This window comes from Pelobates fuscus, chromosome 9 (genome assembly GCF_036172605.1).
Source record: "Pelobates fuscus isolate aPelFus1 chromosome 9, aPelFus1.pri, whole genome shotgun sequence".
NCBI classification, from domain to species: Eukaryota; Metazoa; Chordata; class Amphibia; order Anura; family Pelobatidae; genus Pelobates; species Pelobates fuscus.
The window spans coordinates 22,968,636-22,994,428 of NC_086325.1; the positions used below are offsets into that span (position 1 = coordinate 22,968,636).

Here is a 25,793-nt window from a genome sequence, read left to right on the forward strand (position 1 = left end):
TCAGCTTAGAATAAAAAATTGAAGTTTTGTGAAATTGGCTACTTTAAAGCGGCATTGTCGCGGCCGCATCCGTATTTTCTTAACCCCCCCTCCCAACTGCATTACATTTTACTGTCCCACGAGTCATCTCCAATTGCCCCAGGGCCCCCCATTTTACCTTTATTTTTGCAGTGCAGGTAATTACAATCAAGCATGTAATGCCCCGACAGATTTGTCAAGCGTTCTACATGTACATGGGCATGGCATGTAAATACATTGAACTATTTTAAAGTAAAATAAAATGAATAAAGATAAATGGTATAGAAAGAAAAGTATTTCAATGCTATTGTTGCAAGATGAGAGAAAATGCCAGAAGGAAAAACAAGTTAAAGATGCTGACATTTTCGATATACCTAATACCACTGGGCATGAAATATTGAAGAGAAAGAGCAGTTCTCTCACATCAAATCTCACGGTTGGTTATCAGCATGCTCAGCCTATGCCTTTCAGAAGGTGTATACTGAACTGGTAAGAGTGTGTAAGAGAGTCTCTTTCAACTGTACCCCACCAGCACCGAGTCAATATACTGAGCAGGATATCGTGTTCAGAGGACCCGTGGTGAACCGCAAAGAGTACCAGGCACTGGAGTACGTTGCTTGGTTTCTTCAGGGTACGCTGCGTGAGGGCCATGCGACGGAAGGAGTGGTGCATGTGTGGATAGTCCGTGGTGAACTGTAGCCCCTTTGGGACATGTCATCTGCTCACACTAGATAACGCTGTGAAATTTGAACACTTGGGCATTCACTACTTTTGAAATTAGGACAGGAATTTCGGCTACTAATTCATTAATCAGAAATAAGAATGAATAGAATTTTTTTAAACGAAGAACAAAGACTGAATTTCTGTATTTGTTCGTTCGTTTAGTTTATTACAAGAAGGGAATTACCGTCTCGTGGCTCCCTCCTTGTAATATGTGAAAATAGAAGTGGCGGGGATCACTGCTCCCACCCACTTTCTAAACCCCCCATGCCCCTGTCATTCTATGAGGGTCAATATGACCATCATATTAGCATAAGGGAGATTAAAAGCTCCCGAAAGCCCCTACTCACTATGCCATAAGTAGGGAGATGCTGTAGCTGCTCATTGCTGCTCAAGACCCCACCGCAGAGTCCAATAAAGGGGGGCCTAGCACAGATACCCCATGCCCCCATGGTGGGGCATCTATTAAAATAATTAACTGGGGAGAACATAGTGTCCCTTATTTACTATAACTAAGTAATCTTCACTTAGTATTAGTAAAGTTGGCTAAAGACCAATTTTGGTATTTCAGCCTTTGAGTAAATAGCTCCCTATTACTGTGGGAATTAGTAGGCTATCTACTACAAGACACAGCCATGGCACTGACTGGATCATCATTTAAATTATTCGAATGAGATTATGAACCAAACAAAAAGTACAGAACTTCGGCCAAATGTACACATGCTGACGAAATTCGGTAGTTTGGCCGGTGCCCTGTCTAATTGACAGGACGTTTGAACATCGAATGAAGCAACACAAGAACACAGGAGGAGATGTGCATGTTGTGGGAAAATGTCTGTGACCACAGGAAATGGGGCGGACTTAAGTTCCTCCTTTGGTCAAACAAGGTCAAACGTAGGTAAAATACATAAGACAAAGTACTACTTTGTCTTATGTTTTAAAGAAAACTAGATTAGATAGGAAGAAAAGAAGAACGGATCCAGAAAGAGGAAGAGAAGAGGAAACAATAGGAGAAAGGTAAGTTTGGCGTGACAGTGCCACTTTAAGAAAACAATATAAATGTGGATGGTTTAAAGAAATGTCTAGAAAAATGAGAAGTAATTCTCTAAGACACATTTAAATATAAACTGTATTGGTGTAAATATATCCCTTTGCTCCTGTGTTAATACTTTTCGAATGGTCATCATCTGCAGCCCCCAGGGACAAACCAGTGGAACCTTCAAAGGCTCCTCCATCTGCTCCTCGTCTTGTGGACCTACAGGCTTCTGAAGTAGGAAAGGACTCTGTGAAGTTGTCTTGGACTGTGGAGGGCGAGGTGTCGTTTGATTGGATTGTGGTGCAGTACCGGGAACCTGAAGGAGGTGTTAGGGAGGTGCAAGTTCAAGGGCACGACATTAACACTATTATATCTGGACTCCTACCATCCAGAAAATACAAATTCAATGTATACGGGTTGAGAGGGGAGAAGAGGAGCAAACCCCTATCTACTGAGATTGAGACAGGTAATCATTAGCCAGATAATAGTAGTTCATCAATAGCAGGGAAGCTGCAGAATCCCCCTTATCTTTATATACCTCCTCCTTAACATCTGTTCGTACTTGCTCTGTGTGTCTTTCATTCTCCTTTCCAATTGAATAGACCGTGTGTTTTTTTTTGTTTTTTTGTTTTTTCAGTCCTAGTTCATTGTATCTGCCCTATTTTGCTAAATATTTTGACTAAACCCTTCATTCTTTCTCAGGTTATCCTGAGGTCATAGGTCCATCCTCCTCAGTCCTTGATGATCTCTACATCACTCCAAGAGGTCCACATGCCATCCTCGTATCATGGGAGGTTCCTGATAACTCGTTTGACAGTTTCATTGTTCGATATGGGCTCCCAGAACACGTGGCACCCCTAAATGAGATGTTAACCGATGGGTCTGCACGTTCACTGCTTATATCTGGACTAAAACCAGACACACTTTACAATGTCACATTGAGTGGTATCCAAAGTGGAAAGGAGCAGGGAATGTTGAAAGGCAAAGGAAGGACAGGACCACTGGGTAATATGATTTCCCTGTGTGAACACCTTAATTTCCCTAAAAGAAATAAAAAAAATGTCTCTTAAAATTCACAACTGCATCAATAGCACATATAACCATTAACTTCAATTACTCCTAAGCAGGCATGAAAGTAACAATTTCAAAGTCAACATGTTGTAAATTTTTTCCCTTATAGACCTGGAGCCTCCTCAGAACCTGAGATTTGATGAAATTAAGGAGTCATCTGTAGTTGCAAAATGGGATCCTCCAAATGCTGAAACAACCACATTCAAAGTATCTTATCAGCTTGCAGAGGGAGGTGAGACATGCTCTCTTTTTATATACCTAATTCCATATCTCTCTACCTATCTCGTGTGTATCCTCCAAATCATACACCATCTTATCATATCATTCTATCTCCTCCATATTCCAAATCACTCTGTGTTTTGTTTAAAGCACAACCCTCAACTAAGTCTACCATTTTAGTATCTCACGTTCATGGTCACTCTAGTCTCACTCATTAAAGTTTATTTGTTGTGTTTCAGGAGAACCGGAAAGTGTCAACGTAGTTGGAACAAGCACTAGTCTGAAGGACCTGACCCCAGGAGCTCAATACGAGGTTACTGTGGTTTCAGTTCGAGGTTTTGAAGAAAGTCAGCCTTTGTCTGGTTATGTGACCACAGGTATTGATTATTAAATGTGCTTTGACTAAAATAACAGAAACTGTAAATTGCATGGTACATATATGCAGAGATTTTAAAAAGCTAAAAATAATTCATCATTTTTGCATTAACTGCATCTCCAAGTATAAGCAGTGACAAGGCTTATTGGGGAGGGTAGGAGAAGATCTGTATTCTTTAGCATGGATCTAGAACTGAATTACAGGTTAAAAAAATGTAAGATTAAATGTACAGACATGAGAAGGAGAAGTTTAAAGGAGAGATCTCTTCAACCAGTGACTTAACAGAATTTACTACCCTTCTCTAGATCACCTTTCCATTGTCCACCTCCTTCCCCAAAATTTCATGTAAGTGGATGGGCATATGGAAAAGGATTAGCATATATTAGTCTTGTGCACAGTGAGAAATTCGGATCTTCCAAATCATTTCTTCCAAAGATAAAACCTTTATTGGGGACATTCGGGAAACCTCGAACGTTTGGTTGCCATTTCGGTTCTAATGAATGTCAGTCCAGGAAATAAATTGGGAGAACAAGCCAAGAAGAAGGTCCAACACTGGACCAGTCAGTGTGTTGCAAAATATATTCCTAATATATTATTATTTCTATATCTTACCGTACACTGATAATACAATATTCTGTATAGATTTGGCAGTACAATAACCAGAGCATTTTACCGCCATGTGGTTAACAGAGCAAGTGAAAAAAAAAGTAACCGATAGAGGGAAACACATGAGAAGCAGTTAAAAAAAGCTATATTTATATATCTATATGTTATATATTTAATACATATATAAATATACATTTCCGTCACTGCTATTTTTCCTTCTATTGGTCACTTCTCACTTGACCTGTGAATAAAATCAACACATAGTGACTGTCCCCTAGCCCCCAATCATCTCTTTTTTTTTTGTGTCATGGGTGGAATTAGGAATATTGACACCCACACCCGCAAACATGTTCGGTATTGCACTGTTTGTTTAGTCCATAATTCCTATATAATCTTGCTCGGAAATCAGAAATTCGTCTGATCACACAATAGGGCCCGAATTTGACTGGGTGGCATTTTGGTCGGAAACAAATCTCCAAGTCTAGTAGATATCACTAGCAGATAAGGTGTGAAAAAGTACAGTGTCCTGATCGCAGTGGAAAATAGACTCCACTGTATCCGATTCAAAGTTTTTCTAGATTTTCTTTGTAGCTAAAATCTTCCATACCCCCTAATAATTTCTAAACAACCCATAGCCCTTTTCTAGTTTCACAATATGCATCATAAAACTGTGTTCCCATAATAGCACTAGGTATTCATGCTTTACAAAGAAGCAAAAATATGTTATCATCGTGTTACCCTAATAGTCTATACCTTACTGGACCTTGCGGCTGCTAATGGTTGGTGTGTACCGTTGGGATAAGGGTGTACACTAATTATCTAAAAGGAGATGTCAGCCTGTACCATTGTGTACTGTGTGCATGTTTAAAATTGTATCTTATATAAGGAGTTTATTTTGTAGGAGGTGGTGGACCACACTCGCTACGTGTTTTCGATGTGAGTGAAGTGTCCGCTCTTTTACGCTGGGAGCCTCCTCAAGGACATGTGGATAAATATATAGTGATATATAAAGCAGAGAATGGTAAGGAAAAAAACTGTGTCTTACATTCTAAAATTATTTATCTACAGATACATTTTTGAAAATTATTTTTTATTTTTTATTATAAGAAATTAAAGACTGATCCAACCCAGTGAGTGTATTCATATATTTCAAGTATATTATATTTTGTGATATTTCATATTGGATCTAGACAGGGACAGGTGATATAGTTTCCGACGGCAAATATATTTCACACAACTTGAGAAAGGTGTAACGGCAAATCCAAAAATAAGGGAGATAAAAGAGAAGGCGGAAGGAGACATTTTGCAAAGTTTAAGAGTACAAGACCAGGGACACTGACAACATCAGAGACCTGTTTGCACTGCATTATATCTCAGTATAAATTTTGATTTAATATTTGTCTTAACATTTGATCTACATAACTTTTTTTTACTTCTGTTCGTCTCTCAACACTCGTCCTCCTATCCATTTACACTCTCTCAGTTCCCGCAATAACAATGGATGTTCCGGGTGATCGCACAGAGCTCCCCCTCTCCAGCCTCTATCCTCACACTGAATACTTTGCGAGTGTGCAAAGTGTAAGAGAGTCCGGGACAAGCAAACCAACATCCACATCCTTCACCACTAGTAAGTGCCATCACTGGGTCTTCTTATGTTTTAAGTATGAGTCTTCAGGTGATTTTGTGCAATGGCCTAGTCTGCTGGCTGAGGTTGTGAGGGTTGTAGTTTAAAACCAGTTACAACATTCAGCTCTTTATCCAGCATTTATCCCCAGCACAATAAACTGGTTAGACCTTTTCATGTTTTGTATCTTACTATTAATATCAGATAATGATGAGACATTGACCACACAGTGCTCTGGGTCCATTTCACAAAGCCTTCTACATGTAGCGGAAATAGTTAATATAAATAGGACTTCCTTTCTCTCTGTAGGTGCCAACACTCCGAGAGACCTTTCTGCCAGTCAGATTACGGCTCGTAGTGCCCTGCTCACATGGAAAGCACCTCCAACTATTCCTGACGGATATCAGCTGATTTATCAGACACCGGATGGCAGAATGAAGGTTAGGAATCTCCTTACCATTTCCCATTTTCTTTATCCATATCTTGACTTTCTCTCTCTCTCTGTGTCTTACCTGTAGTCCCAAACTTTGTTTCATGCATTAAATACCAGGCTTTCTTCTTGATCAGTTTTCCACTTTGACCTACTGCCCAAATTGCACACACCTCTCTTTGACCTTGTTTATCTCTTTCACAGAAATAGTATATTTATAATTTCATCAACGTTATGCCTGGTAACACTAGACTTCTCTTTTTACAAACTGTTTAACTTAAAATTTCCCTCTCGCATTATCCTGACTCTCCCACGTCTCCATACTTTGTATTCTCCACCTTGAGCTTATTACATCCTTTTAGCTCAATCGATCTTTCTCCTTCAGGAAATAAGTCTCCCTCACAATCTTACAAATTATACTATGAGCCAACTCGACCCTCTGACACAGTACAGAGTCCAGCTCCATTCCATTCATGGTGGTACAAAATCAGCACCCATCTCTACCTCCTTTACTACAGGTGAGACTCCGTTTGTAATGAAGGTATGGCAATAAGAGCTGGAGAGCAAAAATCTAAGATGAGACTTCTTCGTTTACTTTAATGAGTTAATAGAATTAATGAATATTTCTATATATCGGGCCACTGATACGTTCATAACTACTCAGACTAATTTGTGAACTATGAATAAATTGTACATTGCTTCTAGATTTAATAATAGCTTCTAACACGACTTGTTATAGTGGAATATAAATCCATTTTCAAAATACTAGTTCAATCATTATAACCTTGTCAGCAAACACGTTGAGGTGGCAGTCTACCCATTTTATTTGGCAGGTGACGTTCCATTAATCTTTGAAGGTAAATGTATTAAAGAAAATTGTCACTCCCTTGATTTTTCAATATTTGTTTTACTTATTTATTATTTAATGAATATGCATTTGTGAGTTGCGAAAAATAAAATTAAATGTAGAAATTGACACCTCTGTATCCTGGAGCTGGGCGCCTCCATCTTAGCTCCCTGTCAATCATTGCTATAAGCTCCGCCCTTTACACCCAGCAGTCGGCATAGAAACACACAGGAAAGAGGAATGAAACAGTGTTCCTTAGCAACGCTTGCTCTGACATTATCTTATTTTAACTGGATCATGATAATTTGCTAAATCCAATAATGTACATAAATAATATAATATATATATAATATAAATTTAAAAGAAAACGGTGCATCTCATGTAAAAAAGGTTAACACAAGTTACATGTGATTTTCAATGTTTTATTTAATGGTGTAACTCCCAGAGAATGATGGTTCACCTTTAATGTGCTCCTGCTGTGAATATAAATGCACATATAGGTTGAACCAAATCAGTCATGATTTTCCCAATTCTGAAACTTGTAGCCTACCACAATTCTGGCCGGCCACATTCTAAGCACTTCCTAAGCGTGTAACTGGGCTCATCTAAACTGACGTTCTACATTGATGACATCTGGAACAGGTTTTTTTTTTTGGTTTTTTTCCATAACACCATTCTCCATTAGCTTGTGTGATGAATTGGCTTTGAACAAAGAGGAAGATGTCTTAAACAATTTCAGCTTCCTGGAACAGTTTCATTAGGTCTATCCAACGATGATGACATCTAATACACATCTGTAGAGTCACGAGATGATAATTAAACTGGAGAACTTAGCATCAACCACCGCTTTCCTAATAAGAGGCTTATTAGTAAAACCTATGTAGTGTACTTAGCTCTTTGTTTCAAATTCAAATGGAACATTTCTATCAAAATAATTGAGACACAATAAAACACAACATGCTTTTATGGCAGCTGATGTTATTAAAACGTCAATACATAGCTACATGTTAGTGCTATTGTTGACACTCCAATAACACTTGAAGACATTGAGATCCGCTTTGGCACATATCGATATTATTGGTTATACATTACCGTTCTGTTCTATGCTGATGTTAACACTATAATACACAAATAATTGTCAATGGTATTTGCCACTGTTGATAATATTTGTTTCAAGTGCATTTTGTTTTCTGAGCCATTGAGCTTCCTTGACAATATTGGGAGCATTTTGTAAGAACATTGGGGGGAAAGGACAAAAAACTGTTGTCTTGGCTGCCAGTACATAGGCATCTACCCATTTACATGAGATAATGGAGGCAGAAACAAGATGGCTTCCAAGGACGGACACTAGACATTAACAAGCGCTACTAATAACAACAAGGCTTAATAAGACATTTTCTGCAGTTCGGCATCTTGTTTTCTTCTATTAGTATAAACAAATTGTAGTTTAGGATATTAATTCTAGCTAACTACATTTAGTTTTATTGGTTATATGTTTCCGCAATCACAACTACAAAACAAAAGAAATAAATATATATATATAAAATGCTCAAAAGCATAATAAATATGGCAAATGTGGAAATAATACGACTTTTCAATCACCTCATTTATTTATTATACATTTTCTGCAAATCTATTAAGCTAGCCATGAAATATGATTTGCTAATTGAATTTTTTATTTACTGTTACAGTGTTTTTTTGTTTTTTTCCAACCACTTGCTTTCTGCTAAACCAAGTTACGGACATCATTAATACCTTGCATTAATTAGTACAAGCCGGGGCGTATTAAAAATCCACTGAGCTGGTGTTTATCTTTCTTGTTACAAATATAAAGATTGTATTCCATCCAAGCACTTACTGATTCATACGCGTAACTCTGTCTTAGTGTTGGAGCCTATGTCCGCTAATCTAGGCGTGCCACAAACCTCAATTCTCATGGGTATGAACAGTAAATAACATACGTGTTCCCTAAAATGGGCCAGAATTTGTTTAAACGCACCAGAAAACATTTGGAAAAGGCTTAATATAATTTCTGTAAAAAAAAAAGGAAAGGAAATAAATCACAACTTTCTTTTTAAACAGAGAATAAGTGACCTTAATGTTTTATTTCAGCTTTATGTTAAACAGATGTAGATAAAGACATCATATAAAGTGTTTTATATAGATAACACACATATCATATCTCAGTCCATTTCATTTCACAGTAATGTTCTTTTCATACCTCAGGTCAATGTGTTTCACAGTAATACAATTTTTTAAACTCAGCCCAATGCGTTTTACTGTAATACACTTTTCATATCTCAGTCCAATTTGAGTATTTCACAGTTATACATTGCTCATAACCCAGCCCTAGCCATTTCACATTCACCTATTGCTCAAACTCAGCCATACGCATTTCAAAGTAATACAGTGCACATAACTCGACCAATGCATTTCACAATAATACATTTCTCATAATTCAGTCGAGTGCATTAAACAGCACTACATAGTTCATGTGTTAGCCCAACGCATTGCACTGTATAACACTGCAGTTAACATTTTTGTTATTTCTATATATAATCAGTATATATTAATATATTTTTGTAGTAACTGTTTTGATCAGCATATTATTGCTTGCAGTACGAGTGAGGTACCCATTCCCTCGAGATTGCTGGGAGCAGAGGATGAACGGAGAAGTCCATAATGGAATATTCACTATACACCTGGAGGGAGAGAGAGAGGAGACCATGATGGTATACTGCGACATGGAGACTGATGGAGGTGGCTGGATTGTAAGTATATTGAAACGACAAAGCAGTCAGTGGAGATTATCAGGAAATGCCTCTCTCATTAAAGGTCCACTATAGGCCCCCAGACACCTTCATCACAGTGAACGGATCTGGGTGCAGTGGTCCTGTGGTTATGGTCCAGCAATGTAAAATATTTCCATTTTGTAGATACATCGATATTTTCATTACAAGGCTAGACTCACGTCCGGTGGCTGTCTTCCTGACAGCTAGTAGTGGGTGCTTCCACTGCAATAACTGAATCAGACTCGGTAATGTGAAGTTCAATGTCCTCTCTCATTGCATGGGGACTTTGTACTTCCTGTAATGCAGCTCATAAAAAAGCATTGGATTCAATGGTTCTCTATGATTTATGAGTGTGGAGCTCACCGTGAATGCGCTTCTTGTTACCAATGCATCTGTATGAGAACCACTGGATTGGATGAGAAGATGAAGAAGACCCATTAGATTGGATAAGAGGAAGTCTCGCAAGGCACAGGTATTATCATCTGTACCACAAGAAACAAGTCACCCCACACTCAGGTTCCATCCAGTGATCCGGCCATATGCCTGGGAGGTGCTCTGTGAAAATAGCAGGCACCGCAATCTGCAGAAGTTAACGCTCAATAACAAGAAACGAAGGACTACAGATGATAATACTCAATAGCAAGGAACGCAGGCGACACTCCAAGGTCTACTATGGTTTTCTTTATTGGAGGGTAATTCTCCTCAAAATGAAATGCAACGTTTCGGCTTTATCGCCTTAATCATCCATAGTGAGTACAAGCATATACTGGATATATATACCCTTTAAATCAATCAATTAACAGATCACATGGTAATTTTTAATTAACAGTGAATTCCTAAAATCCTGACATGGATTACTCACATTGCTTACATACATATGTGATCACAAAAAAAGTTCTATAAAAACAACATAAAAACATGACATGGAGTATTGTCTATTTAAGGTGAAGGTATTATAGTTTTAACTATTTGATAGACATATACCTCGATTACAGAATTGCTGTATTCTACCATACATGGATATAACTGTTTTTGTTTCCATCTAGCTACCCTGTAAAATACATCAGAATGTTAGCTATATATTTCATTACACTGCATGAGGATTTAAATATTATATTTTTGTATAATCATATTCTGGTGCACATAAAAATCGATCATCTGAATATTAACAATATAATATTGTCTAAATACAATCTCTATGGTCAATACTGTACGAATTAATCTAAGTTGATTTAGATTAATATCCAAGTCATAACCTGCGCCCAGTTGGTCATCTTTCTATTTATAAATCCTATTGCTCATTTAAGATTATCACAGTAAAGATGGACATACTGAGGCTAACTTCCTGATGCTAAAAATTTAAATTATGAACAAGATATCCATTTATGCAAATAAGAGTTAAATCGACAAAAAGGAATATCTCATGTCTTTTAACAATTCACAGATAGAGGTTCACTATTGTAGCGAAATGGACATCTGCACGTTACTCCTTATTCTTTATATTTGCTGTCCGTATCGCCCCCCTCTTATTCCGTGTGTTTTGCCCTATTTATTTCATGTGGTTCTTCTTTGGCCGTTCAGGAGACTTCATACGAACGGAATCCATTCGTCTCCCAAACAAGGACCACCCCTTTGCTCCATTAGAACGTTAACACCAACCACTTAAATACAAAACCGCAAAGGAGGGGGACGGGGCCGGGCCGCCGAGCAGAGCGGCAGCAACCTAAGCCAGCTCCGGCTAAACACACCCCAAAAACCCACTTAAAAACCCTAAATACCCGCTAGAAACCGGGAACAAGCCGGGAACCGAGGGGAGATATGCCCAGGAGCGGAGTACTGATGATCCCGACCCGCTAACAGCACACAACAAGCACGAGGCCCACACGAGGCCCAGGCACACATGGCCCACGATGAGCACAGACAGCGTCGGAGTCAGGGGTCCCGGCCCGGTCCCCCTCCCCCCCCCTTGTATAGGCCGATGGGGGTGATCCAGGCCTGAAAGCCCACACTTTGGAGGCTGGGGGAAGAGCCCCACAAGGCATGGGGCCCGAACCTATCTGAGACCGAGATGGCCAGCGAATAATCCACTCCCGCACAGCAACAAGGCGCACTAGGAAAGCAGGTGACGGGAGCCCACGCTGAGACGCCTTGGTCCCTGGGGCGGCGGGCCTCGCGGCTGGAAGCCCCCGGGTGGCTGACCGGTTGACACAGAGCCGGCCCAGATCTCCGGTTACAGGGGTGGTCCCGGAGACTGTGCCCCCAACTCTGCGAGCCCTGTGACGCTGAGATGCACGGACACCCGGCGGACCGGTGGCCGGGAGGACGTGCCGGCGGCAAGTATGAGACCGGAGGCGGGTGAGGCATGACTGGGCTGGAGCTTCATAGGGGCCCTGCTAGGAATGGGGAGGTGCAGGAGGGGGCGCCATGCGGACTTACCAGAGGGAGAGATGCTGGGAATGCCAACACCTCCGATTAAATAGCCAGGCTGTTGCATTGGGTGACGACTATTAACATGCTTATACCTAGGCATAGAAATGACCATGCTCAGTGAGACACATATATATATTACCAGTCTTGACGATTATACATTCATTTCCAGGCATGCCTATTATGTGAGTAACTAGCCTCTGCTATAATGCTAATAGATAGGATTTATCACTGCATCAAGAGACCTGACTGATGTAATACTCCTGCCATGTATGATCACCGTACCACACGTTTAAGCGGATATATGAGCTAATATACCATGCATACAGTTTTTTGCCTTATTAGTTTTCTTCAAACCTCTCATCAAGGCATATCTGTGTTTAACCCCTTAAGGACCAAACTTCTGGAATAAAAGGGATTCATGACATGTCACACATGTCATGTGTCCTTAAGGGGTTAAGCATAACATGTTACACTAGTTCATTATGTGCAGTCTGTGTTGTAATATATACAAATGCATTTCTGCAAAGTTTATGTATGTTCATATGTTCTGATCAATTCGCCTCTGCACAGGCTATAATCTGCATTTACCCTGTTAAACCAATACTTTAGCCTCTGCGCAGGCGATAATCTGCATTAACCCTGTTAATTCGATACTTTAGCCTCTGCGCAGGCGATAATCTGCATTAACCCTTTTAAACCGATACTTTAGCCTCTGCGCAGGCGACTGTTTGCTTTAATGAAAATCTGTCTGATATGAGAACTTAAGACACAATACCAATAAATATATTTAAAACAAAACCGCAAAGGAAACAATTGATGAGTGTCCTGGGTGGCCACCATTTCGTATAACCGAACACATGGCTGAGAGAATGGTGGCCAACTTGTCTCCCGAACGATGGCAGCGGTACTTGGTCGTTGAGTGCCTGGAACTATTTCCGGCTAGGCACTCGCGTGAACACCGGTAAACTGTTGACTGTCCGTTCCTGCTCCCGACCACCTACACGAACGGCGTACGGGAGATATAAACTACCGAACAGGGGAAGCATTCGTTTCCTGAAAGCGAGAGATTCCCTTGTATGGTTTTCACATGGGAGCCCCACGAACGTAGACCGGCCAAGACACATATTTCCCTGGAACTATTTTGGGCTAGCACCTAATGTCTGGCCGGTCAAAACTTCCACACGATGGCATTCCCGTTCAACCAAGCCGATCTGAGTGATTCATGGATATGTTGGTCACTCAGATCGGGGCTATCAGGGAATGTACTTTTTGTGGGATTCCCAGGTATGGTTGGGCGACTCTTGTGGTACAGGACATTTTTTTTAATTTTTATGTGCCTGGGAAATAATTGAATTAGAGGAGTTTAATCAGGCAATTATTTCTCAGGCACAAGTGATCCTGGGGTTTAAACCCTTGCGTTTTCTGCCTGTGAGACCCCTTTCATGGGAGATGGCATAAAAGCTATGTATGTGGAAATAAAAATCAGTTATACCCCAGAGCTGAGTGTCGTCCAGTTACTGGGGATGAGGTGGGAGATTCCTGGATTACTCTGACTGTTCCATTGGATTGTTTTATTTAGTTCTGACTGTAATTTGGAGTACCAGCGGAGAAGAGTTCCTGCTAGGACTAGGGCTCCGCTACAACTATAAATTCTTTGTGGGGACCCTTTGGGCTCAATGTATCCAACGTGTGGATCCAGTAAGCCTCTCTCTTTTTAAGTTCACCGACATGGTCACCCCCTCTCCTTAATGGTAATACTTGGTCTATAACCTGGAAGCGTAGTTATGATATTATATGTTTTTGTTCTAACAAATGAGTAAGGATGAGTTTGATCTTGTGACGAAAGCAATTCTATCAAATAGTTAAAACTATAATACCTTCACCTTAAATAGACAATACTCCATGTCATGTTTTTATGTTGTTTTTATAGAACTTTTTTTGTGATCACATATGTATGTAAGCAATGTGAGTAATCCATGTCAGGATTGTAGGAATTCACTGTTAATTAAAAATGACCATTTGATTTGTTAATTGATTGATTTAAAGGGTATATATACCCAGTATATGATTGTACTCACTATGCATTATTAAGGCGATAGAGCCGATATAGCTGAAACGTTGCATTTTATTTTGAGGAGAATTACCCTCCAATAAAGAAAACCATAGCAGACCTTGGAGTGTCGCCTGCGTTCCTTGCTATTGAGTATTATCTCATCTGTAGTCCATGAACAGCTTGATTATCACTGTGTGCTAAACTGAGTAATATCCATCTCAAGGAATACTTTGGGCAGGTATACTTTGTGATACTAGGAAAAATATAGTAAACGAAAGCAAGGTGTAGTTGCTCACTATATCTTAAAGGACCACTATAGTGCCCTGAGGGTGCCCCCACCCTCAGGGCCCCCCTCCCGCTGGGCTCTAGGGGGTGGAAGGGGTTACAGTTACCTTTTTTCAGTTATTTTTTTCCAGCGCCGGGCGGGGGACTCTCCTCCTCCTCGTCATCGGCTGAATGCGCATGGCGGCACAAGCCGCGTGCGCATTCAGCCAGTCTATAGGAAAGCATTCTCAACGCTTTCCTATGGACGCTGGCATCTTCTCACTGTGAAAATCACAGTGAGAAGCGCGGAAGCGCCTCTAGCAGCTGTCAATGAGACAGCCACTAGAGGCTGGATTAACCCTCAGTGAAACATAGCAGTTTCTCTGAAACTGCTATGTTTATAGAAAAAAGGGTTAATCCTAGCTGGACCTGGCACCCAGACCACTTCATTAAGCTGAAGTGGTCTGGGTGCGTATAGTGGTCCTTTAAGAGATAGATAGGGGCTGCAGATTATCACACAAGATTTCCGCAACCTTGTGAAAACACAGATAGAACTAAAAAGAAAAAGGAGATAATCTGCGCCAAAGGTTTAGTGAAACCACATGAAAATAAATATATCTACTTATACAACAGGATCTTGTTGGTAGATGGGTCTCTCAAAAAGACAAAAACAGGGATAACAAACAATTTAAATTTAATATTTTTAACTCCAAAAAAGTGAAAAAAATACTACACTTAAATTATTCGTTATCCCTGTTTTTGTCTTTTTGAGAGAACCATCTACCAACAAGATCCTGTTGTATTTATGAATGTAGATATATTTATTTACATGTGGTTTCACTAAACCTTTGGCGCGGATTAGCTCCTTTTTCTTTTTTAGGAAAAATATAGCAAATACATGTTGTGACAGAAGATTATTTAATGCAAAAATCGGAAAATAATGAAAGAAGCCTGAAGGACACAGTCATTCTGACTTTTTTCATAATTTTTCAAAGTTTTCGTACTTTTGTTCAAAAATGTCCCATGTTTTGCACTAATCTCTTGGCACAACCTGTATTTGCTGTATTTTTCTATTTTTTAAAGGACCACTCTAGGCACCCAGACCATTTCAGCTCAATGAAGTAGTCTGGGTGCCAGGTCCATCTAGGGTTAACCCTACAGCTGTAAACACAACAGTTTCAGAGAAACTACTATGTTTACATTGCAGGGTTAATCCAGCCTCTAGTGGCTGTCTCACTGTTAGCCGCTAGAGTCGCTTCTGTGATTTTCACTGTGAATATCACAGTGAGAAGACGCTGGCCGCCCATAAAAAAAAATTGAGAAATGCTTTCCTATGGACTGATTGAATGCGCGCATGGCTCTTGCCGAGCATGCGCATTCAGAGCTGACGTGGGAAGAGGGAGGAGAGTTCCCCAGCGCTGAGGGAGCCCGGCTCTGGAGAAAGGTAATAGCTTAAACCCTTCAGCCCAGCGGGAGTGGGACCCTGAGGGTGGGGGGGACCTAAAAACCCTATAGTGCCAGGAAAACAAGTTTGTTCCTGGCACTATAGTGGTCCTTTAAGTTCTTCAAGGGAAGGGAGATGCCCCTTGTGATCAGTGTCTGCTGCTTATATTTATCTTCTTAGTTGAATTATTAAAGGTTTGTCCTATTGTTTGTATTGTTATATTTTGTGATACGTTGCGTGGTTTCATAGGTCTTCCAGAGACGGATGGATGGAAGTACAGACTTCTACAGAGATTGGAATTCTTACAAAATGGGTTTTGGAAACCTGACTTCAGAGTTCTGGCTGGGTGAGTGATTACTGTAACTGCCATGAGTTTGTCTGCAAACAATGTTTTAGAAATAGAAAGCCTGAATGCTATCTGTAGCAGTGAGCCAACTGGTTTCCACCAAAGTCCTAAATGAAGTGTGAAGTCAGCTTGGCTTATCACATGGAACAGCACCTGCAAAGTCACTGAAAGCCTTTTCTATCTTTAGGTAATATTGCCTTGCACAAGCTCTCCTCCTCAGCCCCCTCCGAGTTACGTGTAGATCTTCGAGCTGGCGATGAGGCTGCATACGCTGTGTATGATGATTTTATTGTGGAGTCTGAAGATCGTCATTTCAGGCTAAGACTGGGAGCCTACAAAGGCACCGCAGGTCAGTAAGGGCACCATCTAGACTGTAAGCTCTTTGCCTACTGTTTCCATATGTCAAACATGTTTTGAGGAATATGCCGGTGCTATATAAATAATTGTAATTTTGTAATTTTATTTGCTATAAAATATATTGAGAAGGTTTGATATTATAAAATGAGTGATGAGGAGTAGGTGGTCATAAGAAGGAAAACGATCAAGATCAAGATTGGCCAGCTATGATTGAGCAGACAGTGATGGCCATTTCATTTGTGTCTTTTAGGGGATTCCCTGTCTTACCACAACAACATGATCTTTTCCACTCGAGATCGAGGTGCACAAAAAAGGATCCTACCTTGTTCTGTGTCCTACCATGGGGCGTGGTGGTACCGCAACTGTCACTTTGCCAACCTCAATGGGTTATACAATAACAACAAAGACCACCAGGTGAGGGGACCTACAGTTACTTTTACCTTCTCCGCTAAAGAAACCCAACAGAACTCTAATAAACCAATTGTTTCTTTATTTCACAGGGTATGAACTGGTACACATGGAAAGGCTTTGAGTTTTCTATACCCTTTACCGAAATGAAAATGCGCCCTAGAGGAGGAGGAAACCAGAACCGTCTCTAGAACCCTGATAGTCGAAAACCACTAAACTGAAAACTGGAAGCAACGTGGCACCTCCTGCAACCTTGTGCACCGTCCTTACAGCCAGGACACACAAATAGGTTGAAAAGTAGACCAAAAAGAACCAAAACAAATTGGATCAATATCAGAATTTAGTGCCATATTATTTGCTTTGCTTATTAGGATCTACAGGTGGATGAAAAGATTCTAGAAAAGGTCTACATCTTACGTAAGCCCAATTTTTAAGGGCACGTCTGTCAAAGGCTTTGTACCTTTGATAAACTCTAGGTAGTTTAAGGCTATAGAAAGCATCAGAACCTGGAACAATGAATGCAAACAATTCTAGAAGCAAGGACACTATAAAGCACCAAATTAGGGAGACAGAGCTAAAACTATGCTACAACTACTTGCATGTAGAGCTACGCAGACTGAAGCTAATGGAAATCCACAAATAATCTAACTGTAACATATAAAAAGAAAACAATAAAATGCTTAAACATGAGAAAATAAATGAGCAAAACTAAAAACAGAACCTCAGTATTATATATCCGCAAGTCACAAGGAAATGTTTTTGCAAGGGTTTTTAAAAGGACATGGGTGATTGGTGAGTGTCACAGTATCAAAAAGGGAACAGAGGTAAATTTAGTACCTAGTGTTACCCTATAACCTCCATCAATAAAAAAAAATATAAATATATATATATATATAGCAAATGGATACACTGTCTATTTTTATAAAAGCACAGCACTGGGAGAGATAGGATGGGGAGGGGATATGATGGAGAAAATGTGTTCTGTAACTGCTTCTAATAAATTCTGATGGGACATGACCATTCTCCGTGTGTTTATCTACTGGGAGGACATGACCAGGCCATCTTTGGAAAACATGAGTGTACGAGTATGTGTCTGTGGAGAATGGATTGTAGACCTGCTGGGAACCAAGAATGACAAAACTATATTTTGTTCCTGGCTATTTATTCCTGTTTAGACCCTGCGTTAATCCCTTATTAAGAATGAATGACAGGTCATTTTGAGACACCACACAACCTACCTATTCTAAAATTCTGAATATCAACTTCTATAACTTAATACTGCAAATCATTAATGTTTTCTAATCTAAAACTCTGTCCAGAAGTAATGCTAATAATTTCATATATTAAACTTTTTTTTTATAGATATAATAATTTCATATATTAAACTATTTATTTTTTTCTAGTGCTGATTTAACCAAAACTGACTCCAATATGTTCATGCCACCTCCACCCCACCACCGGAGGACACTGATCCTTCTACATCAAGCCAACGCTTGACTTTTGTATTCTCTTACAAAGCGAGCAAGATAAAAACCCAAGATCATACTCATAGTCATCACAGTCACAGTTTAATGTAGTGGTACTGGTGTCTATACCATGCCACTGCGGGCTTAGCATTGTAAATACAGCCTTTTCAAATAAAAGTCAGTATTTAAATTGCTGCCCAAGTCCTTCTCTAGTGCGTGTCACTCGGTCAGCCACTAGAGGGACTTCTTAGGTTCGGTCCTGCAGGACCTAAGGTCAGTGTCTCCAAGTTCTGCATGGATGGAGATGCTGAACACTTTCCATAGAGATGCATTAAATCAATGGATCTCTATGAGAAAATGCTGACTGGCGCTCTAGCCTTCCCTTATGGGGAAGCATTAAATTGGCTGAGATTACAAATATTGGTGATCTCGGGCAAGAAGGTGGGGAGGCAGCAGGGAGGCAGGCATGGCAAGAGATAAACGGTAAGTAAAATGTTATTTCTAATGCATCTGAAACGTCACCTAAATAGTTAGCAGAACACTATCTCGTCAGGAATTTATATAGTTTGCTGTGGTGTCCTTTTAATATTGTATTAATATTGGTGGTGATAGTGTTTGTATTGAGACTACAGCCATGCAGTAATAAGAATGTAGCGTTTAATCATAGGATATAATACCACAAACATAATACCATATGATGATAATACCACAAATGTCAGTCCAAATAATCGTTGCAATTTATAACATGTTAAAGCGTAGTCATATCCCTTTTTTATGTCACTGATTCTGTGGTATCTGTGGATAGATTCTGCATGACGTACGTACGGCGTAGAGTTGAACAATATCCATTAAAGGACTTCTATCACCTGAAATTTTATTTTAGTATAATTTCATCGAGTTTTTAAAATAATTTTTTTTTTTAAATTAATTGTATATACCGGTAATATGTTAAAAAACAAAACAAAAAAAAAACAGAGAAAACCCCATCCCTACCTTTAGTATATGACAGGATCCTTCAGTCATATTCATGCACCTTAGGTCAGAAAGTGCTTATGTATATGGCGAAAGGATCCTGTCATATGCTAATGGTAGAAATATACTTCTTTTAAAAAAAATCTATTTTCTTTCAAAACTTTATGAAAGGGTTATTATATTAAAAATAGCTTTGAGGTGATAGTTGTCCTTTAAGTTGGTGAATTTAACTAGAAGATATCGGCTGTTGAGATACAGTTCCTATAAGAAGATATCGGCTGTTGAGATACAGCTCCTATAAGAAGATATCGGCTGTTGAGATACAGTTCCTATAAGAAGATATCGGCTGTTGCGATACAGTTCCTATAAGAAGATATCGGCTGTTGAGATACAGTTCCTATAAGAAGATATCGGCTGTTGTGATACAGTTCCTATAAGAAGATACCGACTGTTGAGATACAGTTCCTATAAGAAGATACCGGCTATTGAGATACAGTTCCTATAAAGAAGATATCGACTGTTGAGATACAGTTCCTATAAGAAGATGTTGTCTGTTGAGATACAGTTCCTAGAAGAATATACCGACTGTTGAGATACAGTTCCTATAAGAAGATATCGGCTGTTGAGATACAGTTCCTATAAGAAGATATCGGCTGTTGAGATACAGTTCCTATAAGAAGATATCGGGTGTTGAGATACAGTTCCTATAAGAAGATACCAGCTGTTGAGACACAGTTCCTATAAGAAGATACCGGCTGTTGAGATACAGTTCCTATAAGAAGATATGGGCTGTTGAGATACAGTTCCTATAAGAAGATACCGGCTGTTGAGATACAGTTCCTATAAGAAGATATCGGCTGTTGAGATACAGTTCCTATAAGAAGATATCGGCTGTTGCGATACAGTTCCTATAAGAAGATACCAGCTGTTGAGACACAGTTCCTATAAGAAGATACCGGCTGTTGAGATACAGTTCCTATAAGAAGATATGGGCTGTTGAGATACAGTTCCTATAAGAAGATACTGGCTGTTGAGATACAGTTCCTATAAGAAGATATCGGCTGTTGAGATACAGTTCCTATAAGAAGATATCGGCTGTTGCGATACAGTTCCTATAAGAAGATACCGACTGTTGAGATACAGTTCCTATAAGAAGATACCGGCTATTGAGATACAGTTCCTATAAAGAAGATATCGACTGTTGAGATACAGTTCCAATAAGAAGATGTTGTCTGTTGAGATACAGTTCCTATAAGAAGATACCGACTGTTGAGATACAGTTCCTATAAGAAAATATCGGCTGTTGAGATACAGTTCCTATAAGAAGATATCGGCTGTTGAGATACAGTTCCTATAAGAAGATATCGGGTGTTGAGATACAGTTCCTATAAGAAGATATGGGCTGTTGAGATACAGTTCCTATAAGAAGATACCGGCTGTTGAGATACAGTTCCTATAAGAAGATACCGACTGTTGAGATACAGTTCCTATAAGAAGATACCGACTGTTGAGATACAGTTCCTATAAGAAGATATCGACTGTTGAGATACAGTTCCTATAAGAAGATCTCGGCTGTTGAGATACAGTTCCTGTAAGAAGATATCGGCTGTTGAGATACAGTTCCTATAAGAAGATACCGGCTGTTGAGATACAGTTCCTATAAGAAGATACCGGCTGTTGAGATACAGTTCCTATAAGAAGATACCGGCTGTTGAGATGCAGTTCCTATAAGAAGATATCGGCTGTTGAGATACAGTTCCTATAAGAAGATACCGGCTGTTGAGATACAGTTCCTATAAGAAGTTATCGGCTGTTGAGATACAGTTCCTATAAGAAGATACCGGCTGTTGAGATACAGTTCCTATAAGAAGATATCGGCTGTTGAGATACAGTTCCTATAAGAAGATATCGACTGTGAAGATGCAGTTCCTATAAGAATATATTTACTTTGTATGAGTTGGTTAAATTGCTGTCTGTGCCTCGGATCCTAAGAAATACACCCAAACTGTCTGAGTCTGAATTGCTTTCCAGTAATAAAGAACCTTTATAGTTACTTATGTTTTGCCAAACTCTCTGACTTCAACACAATCTATACTCACAGGAACCCAGAAAGGTTCTGCAGCTGTTATGTGAAAACGTGCACAGTTCTGGACTCCAAAAATACGACTGATACTTCCGTATTTATTGATTCCCTAAAGAAGTAACAACTGATCCCAAATTCTGTAAATTCTGTATGTTCCCAAAATGTATTAGCTTACATGCAAACACTGGTCTCTCTGTCACCCCTGGACCTCCCTGTGGTCTATCAGTCTGCACCTAGCTGGCACAGGTCTCTGCACAATTGTCCTACTTTGGCAAGTCCTGGTAGCAAGATCAGGTCATGTATGATGTCCATGTCCTCCACTGGATCATTGGTATAAAGAAGAGATGTTTGTGTTGTTAATATTATTATTATTGCCATCTATATAGCACCAACAGATTCCGTAGCGCTTTACAATATTATGAGAGGGGGAATTTAACTGTAAATAGGACAATTACAAGAAAACTTACATGAACGATACGTTGAAGAGGACCCTGCTCAAACGAGCTTACAGTCTATAGGAGGTGGGGTGTAAAACACATTAGGACAGGAAATAGCAATTAAATAAGGTGGGAGTGAAGCACAGCTGGAGGAGAGAGTAGAGTGCTGCCCTTTAGGAGAGAGCAAGAACAGGTATGTGTTGAGATATAACAAACACACGGACACCCGTGGAAAAGTGTAAAAATATGTAAAAACACAGAAAACTTAACTGATAGGTACACAACTTCCCAAGGTTATCTCCCAGCTGACAACCATATAACAAGGTATGTATGATAGATAGGATATTTTGGGATTCTGTAAGTGTACCTATAATAGAGGACAAAACATAGTGCAAATATTGCTTAAAAACTGAAATGAAGCTTCCAATGATTAGAATGCACTCACATATTCCAGGAAAATAAAGCGTGTTATAGGTGCCTCCCCTTGGTGGAAGAAAAAAGGGGGGTATGTTCCTTTAAAAACTCCCTCCTTGAGTGATAGCCAATGGGGTATCCGGGTCAGCCAGGAAATTCACAAACAGCAAACCAAACGAAATACTTCAATGGCAATTTATTCACTTGTAGAAAGGTATATGGTAAAAATCATAAAAGCAAATTAAGATAGCGGTGCTGGTCCTACGCGTTTCGTCCTTGTGCAAAAGGACTTCCTCAGGGACCTCTTTCAATGATTAATAATCAACAGGTACATAAAATCAAAGCAGCATCCTAAACACACTAACATTGAAACATCTTATATAGGGCTAGTCCCTTAAAGTCATTGGTGGAATAGTGGGTGTCTTCCAATCCTGCAGTTCCGATTCGTCAAGGTGTTCTCCTTCAGGTGTGATCGCTTTACCGAGATGAAAAAGCCGGGTCCGTTTCCCTTGTCGGCCACTTCCGCATTCGTCATCTGTGACGCGTGCGTCACGTGTGTAATCACGTGATCCTCATGCGTTCCATGCTCGGACCGAAAAAAATGGCTGTGCGTTCCACAGCATAGAAAACAGCCTAAGGGAGAGTTTTTCTTATACCAGATATTTATATATACGTAACTGCAAAATAGAAGACTGTTAGAAACCATCTTTTCATCTAAAATATAATAAAAAAGGTAATGATGTGTCCTCTATATAAATGAAACAAATAATGAAAAAGTCAGTTTAAGACATAATAAAGCATAAATGAAAGACACAACTTCCTATCTAAGTTGGTCATTCATGATGAATATTTATAACTTTGCAAAAATAATAACAAAAATAATGATGATAATAATAAATGATGATTAAGAGATACTCATACTCATAACCATATTTTAACCTAACAAACCATTAAAGTGACGTGAAAAACACATATCCATTGCAAAATCGTTTTGTGTAAAGTGACATGAATATTTATTTATATATTCAATTGCAAATCCATATTGTATTAAAGTGACATAGCTGATAAAATATTTAATGTTGGTCCAACCATATTTTATAAAGTGACATGACTAATTGAACATTTAATATTCGTTCAATCCTAAACAGTGAAATCAAAATTGTAATTATAACACTCCTTAACCTCTGAACCAGTGTATCTATTATTGAATATTTATTTAATATTTAAAATGTGATATATTGTATGTTTTTCCCAAGACATAACATCTTCTCAATTCATTAATTCAAAAAACAGACAATATCCATATCCACGTTTAAACCCCTTGGTGTAAGAGAACGTAATCTATGGATCCAATAAGATTCTATGGCGGCGATATATCGATGACGTTATTATCATTTGGAGGGGGTCGGATTCTGAATTCATGACTTTTGTTAACCACCTCAACCAGAATGAATATAATTTGAAATTTTCCCCAGTGTGGAATTGTAAAGAGATCAACTTCCTGGATCTGACTTTGTTCTGTGAGGGAAATGAGATAAAATCTAAATGCTTCTTCAAACCCACCGATGGTAATAGCTACGTCCATAGACGCAGCTGTCACCATCAGCCTTGGTTGAAGGGCATTACAAAGGGACAACTTACCCGAGTAAGAAGGAATTGCTCACATACTGGAGACTTTCAGATACAAGCTCAACATATTGCTGACAAGTTGGTTAAAAAGGGTTATAACCAAAAACAGAGAAATAGAGAAATTCATATGATGTCGAAAAGGAATAGAAATGAACTCTTGGTGGACGGCCCTAGCAGAAAGAAAAAAGAGGGAGATTTCAAACAGGCTTTTTTTACTCAATATAATGTAGACCATCCAAAAATCAAAAGGAGTCTACATAAATATTGGCCAATTTTGTTGGGAGATCCCATTTTGGGGGAGCATCTACCCAAAAGGCCAAAATTATTTATAGAAAAAAACAGAACCTTAAGAATCTGTTAGCCCCTAGCTATGCTCTAAAAAATGGTTTCAAAAATAACACAAAAGGGTTTAAAGGTTTTAGGGGTTGCAAAAGTTGTAAAGCCTGTTCACAAGTGAATACGGAGAAAGTTACAAAATTTAGTAGCTCTGTGACAGGGAAACAGTTTTCTATTAAATCAGAGATTGGCTGCCGCTCGACCTGTGTGGTGTATCTCCTTCAGTGCCCATGCGGTAGCCAATATATTGGCCGCACAAAAAGATGTTTGAAAATAAGATTTCTGGAACATATAAATAATATAAAGAAGAAACTGGACACCCATTCAGTTCCCCTCCATTGTAATGGTTGTCCATTATTTAGTTTAAAGGGATTACGTTGTATAGGGATTGAACCACATTGGAGAGGGGGCAATAAAGAGAAAAGGTTGGCCCAGAGAGAATCTTATTGGATCCATAGATTACGTTCTCTTACACCAAGGGGTTTAAACGTGGATATGGATATTGTCTGTTTTTTGAATTAATGAATTGAGAAGATGTTATGTCTTGGGAAAAACATACAATATATCACATTTTAAATATTAAATAAATATTCAATAATAGAAACACTGGTTCAGAGGTTAAGGAGTGTTATAATTACAATTTTGATTTCACTGTTTAGGATTGAACGAATATTAAATGTTCAATTAGTCATGTCACTTTATAAAATATGGTTGGACCAACATTAAATATTTTATAAGCTATGTCACTTTAATACAATATGGATTTGCAATTGAATATATAAATAAATATTCATGTCACTTTACACAAAACGATTTTGCAATGGATATGTGTTTTTCACGTCACTTTAATGGTTTGTTAGGTTAAAATATGGTTATGAGTATGAGTATCTCTTAATCATCATTTATTATTATCATCATTATTTTTGTTATTATTTTTGCAAAGTTATAAATATTCATCATGAATGACCAACTTAGATAGGAAGTTGTGTCTTTCATTTATGCTTTATTATGTCTTAAACTGACTTTTTCATTATTTGTTTCATTTATATAGAGGACACATCATTACCTTTTTTATTATATTTTAGATGAAAAGATGGTTTCTAACAGTCTTCTATTTTGCAGTTACGTATATATAAATATCTGGTATAAGAAAAACTTTCCCTTAGGCTGTTTTCTATGCTGTGGAACGCACAGCCATTTTTTTCGGTCCGAGCATGGAACGCATGAGGATCACGTGATTACACACGTGACGCACGCGTCACAGATGACGAATGCGGAAGTGGCCGACAAGGGAAACGGACCCGGCTTTTTCATCTCGGTAAAGCGATCACACCTGAAGGAGAACACCTTGACGAATCAGAACTGCAGGATTGGAAGACACCCACTATTCCACCAATGACTTTAAGGGACTAGCC

At 39.0% G+C, this 25,793-nt stretch overlaps 1 protein-coding gene across 1 annotated transcript in view; it reads left to right on the plus strand.

The window, feature by feature from the left end:
• The window catches only part of LOC134572499 (tenascin-X-like), an 86,511-nt gene extending 68,453 nt beyond the window's left edge, over positions 1-18,058 (plus strand). Inside the window, exons 16-28 of the mRNA XM_063431498.1 lie at positions 1,932-2,240; positions 2,477-2,779; positions 2,955-3,077; positions 3,304-3,441; positions 4,948-5,067; positions 5,530-5,673; positions 5,980-6,110; positions 6,486-6,618; positions 9,567-9,718; positions 16,180-16,276; positions 16,464-16,625; positions 16,884-17,047; positions 17,134-18,058. Of these exons, the coding sequence (XP_063287568.1) occupies positions 1,932-2,240; positions 2,477-2,779; positions 2,955-3,077; positions 3,304-3,441; positions 4,948-5,067; positions 5,530-5,673; positions 5,980-6,110; positions 6,486-6,618; positions 9,567-9,718; positions 16,180-16,276; positions 16,464-16,625; positions 16,884-17,047; positions 17,134-17,232 (2,075 nt within the window). The 3' untranslated portion in view covers positions 17,233-18,058. The remainder of the gene's footprint in view (positions 1-1,931; positions 2,241-2,476; positions 2,780-2,954; positions 3,078-3,303; positions 3,442-4,947; positions 5,068-5,529; positions 5,674-5,979; positions 6,111-6,485; positions 6,619-9,566; positions 9,719-16,179; positions 16,277-16,463; positions 16,626-16,883; positions 17,048-17,133) is intronic.
• The last annotated feature ends 7,735 nt before the right edge of the window (positions 18,059-25,793 follow it).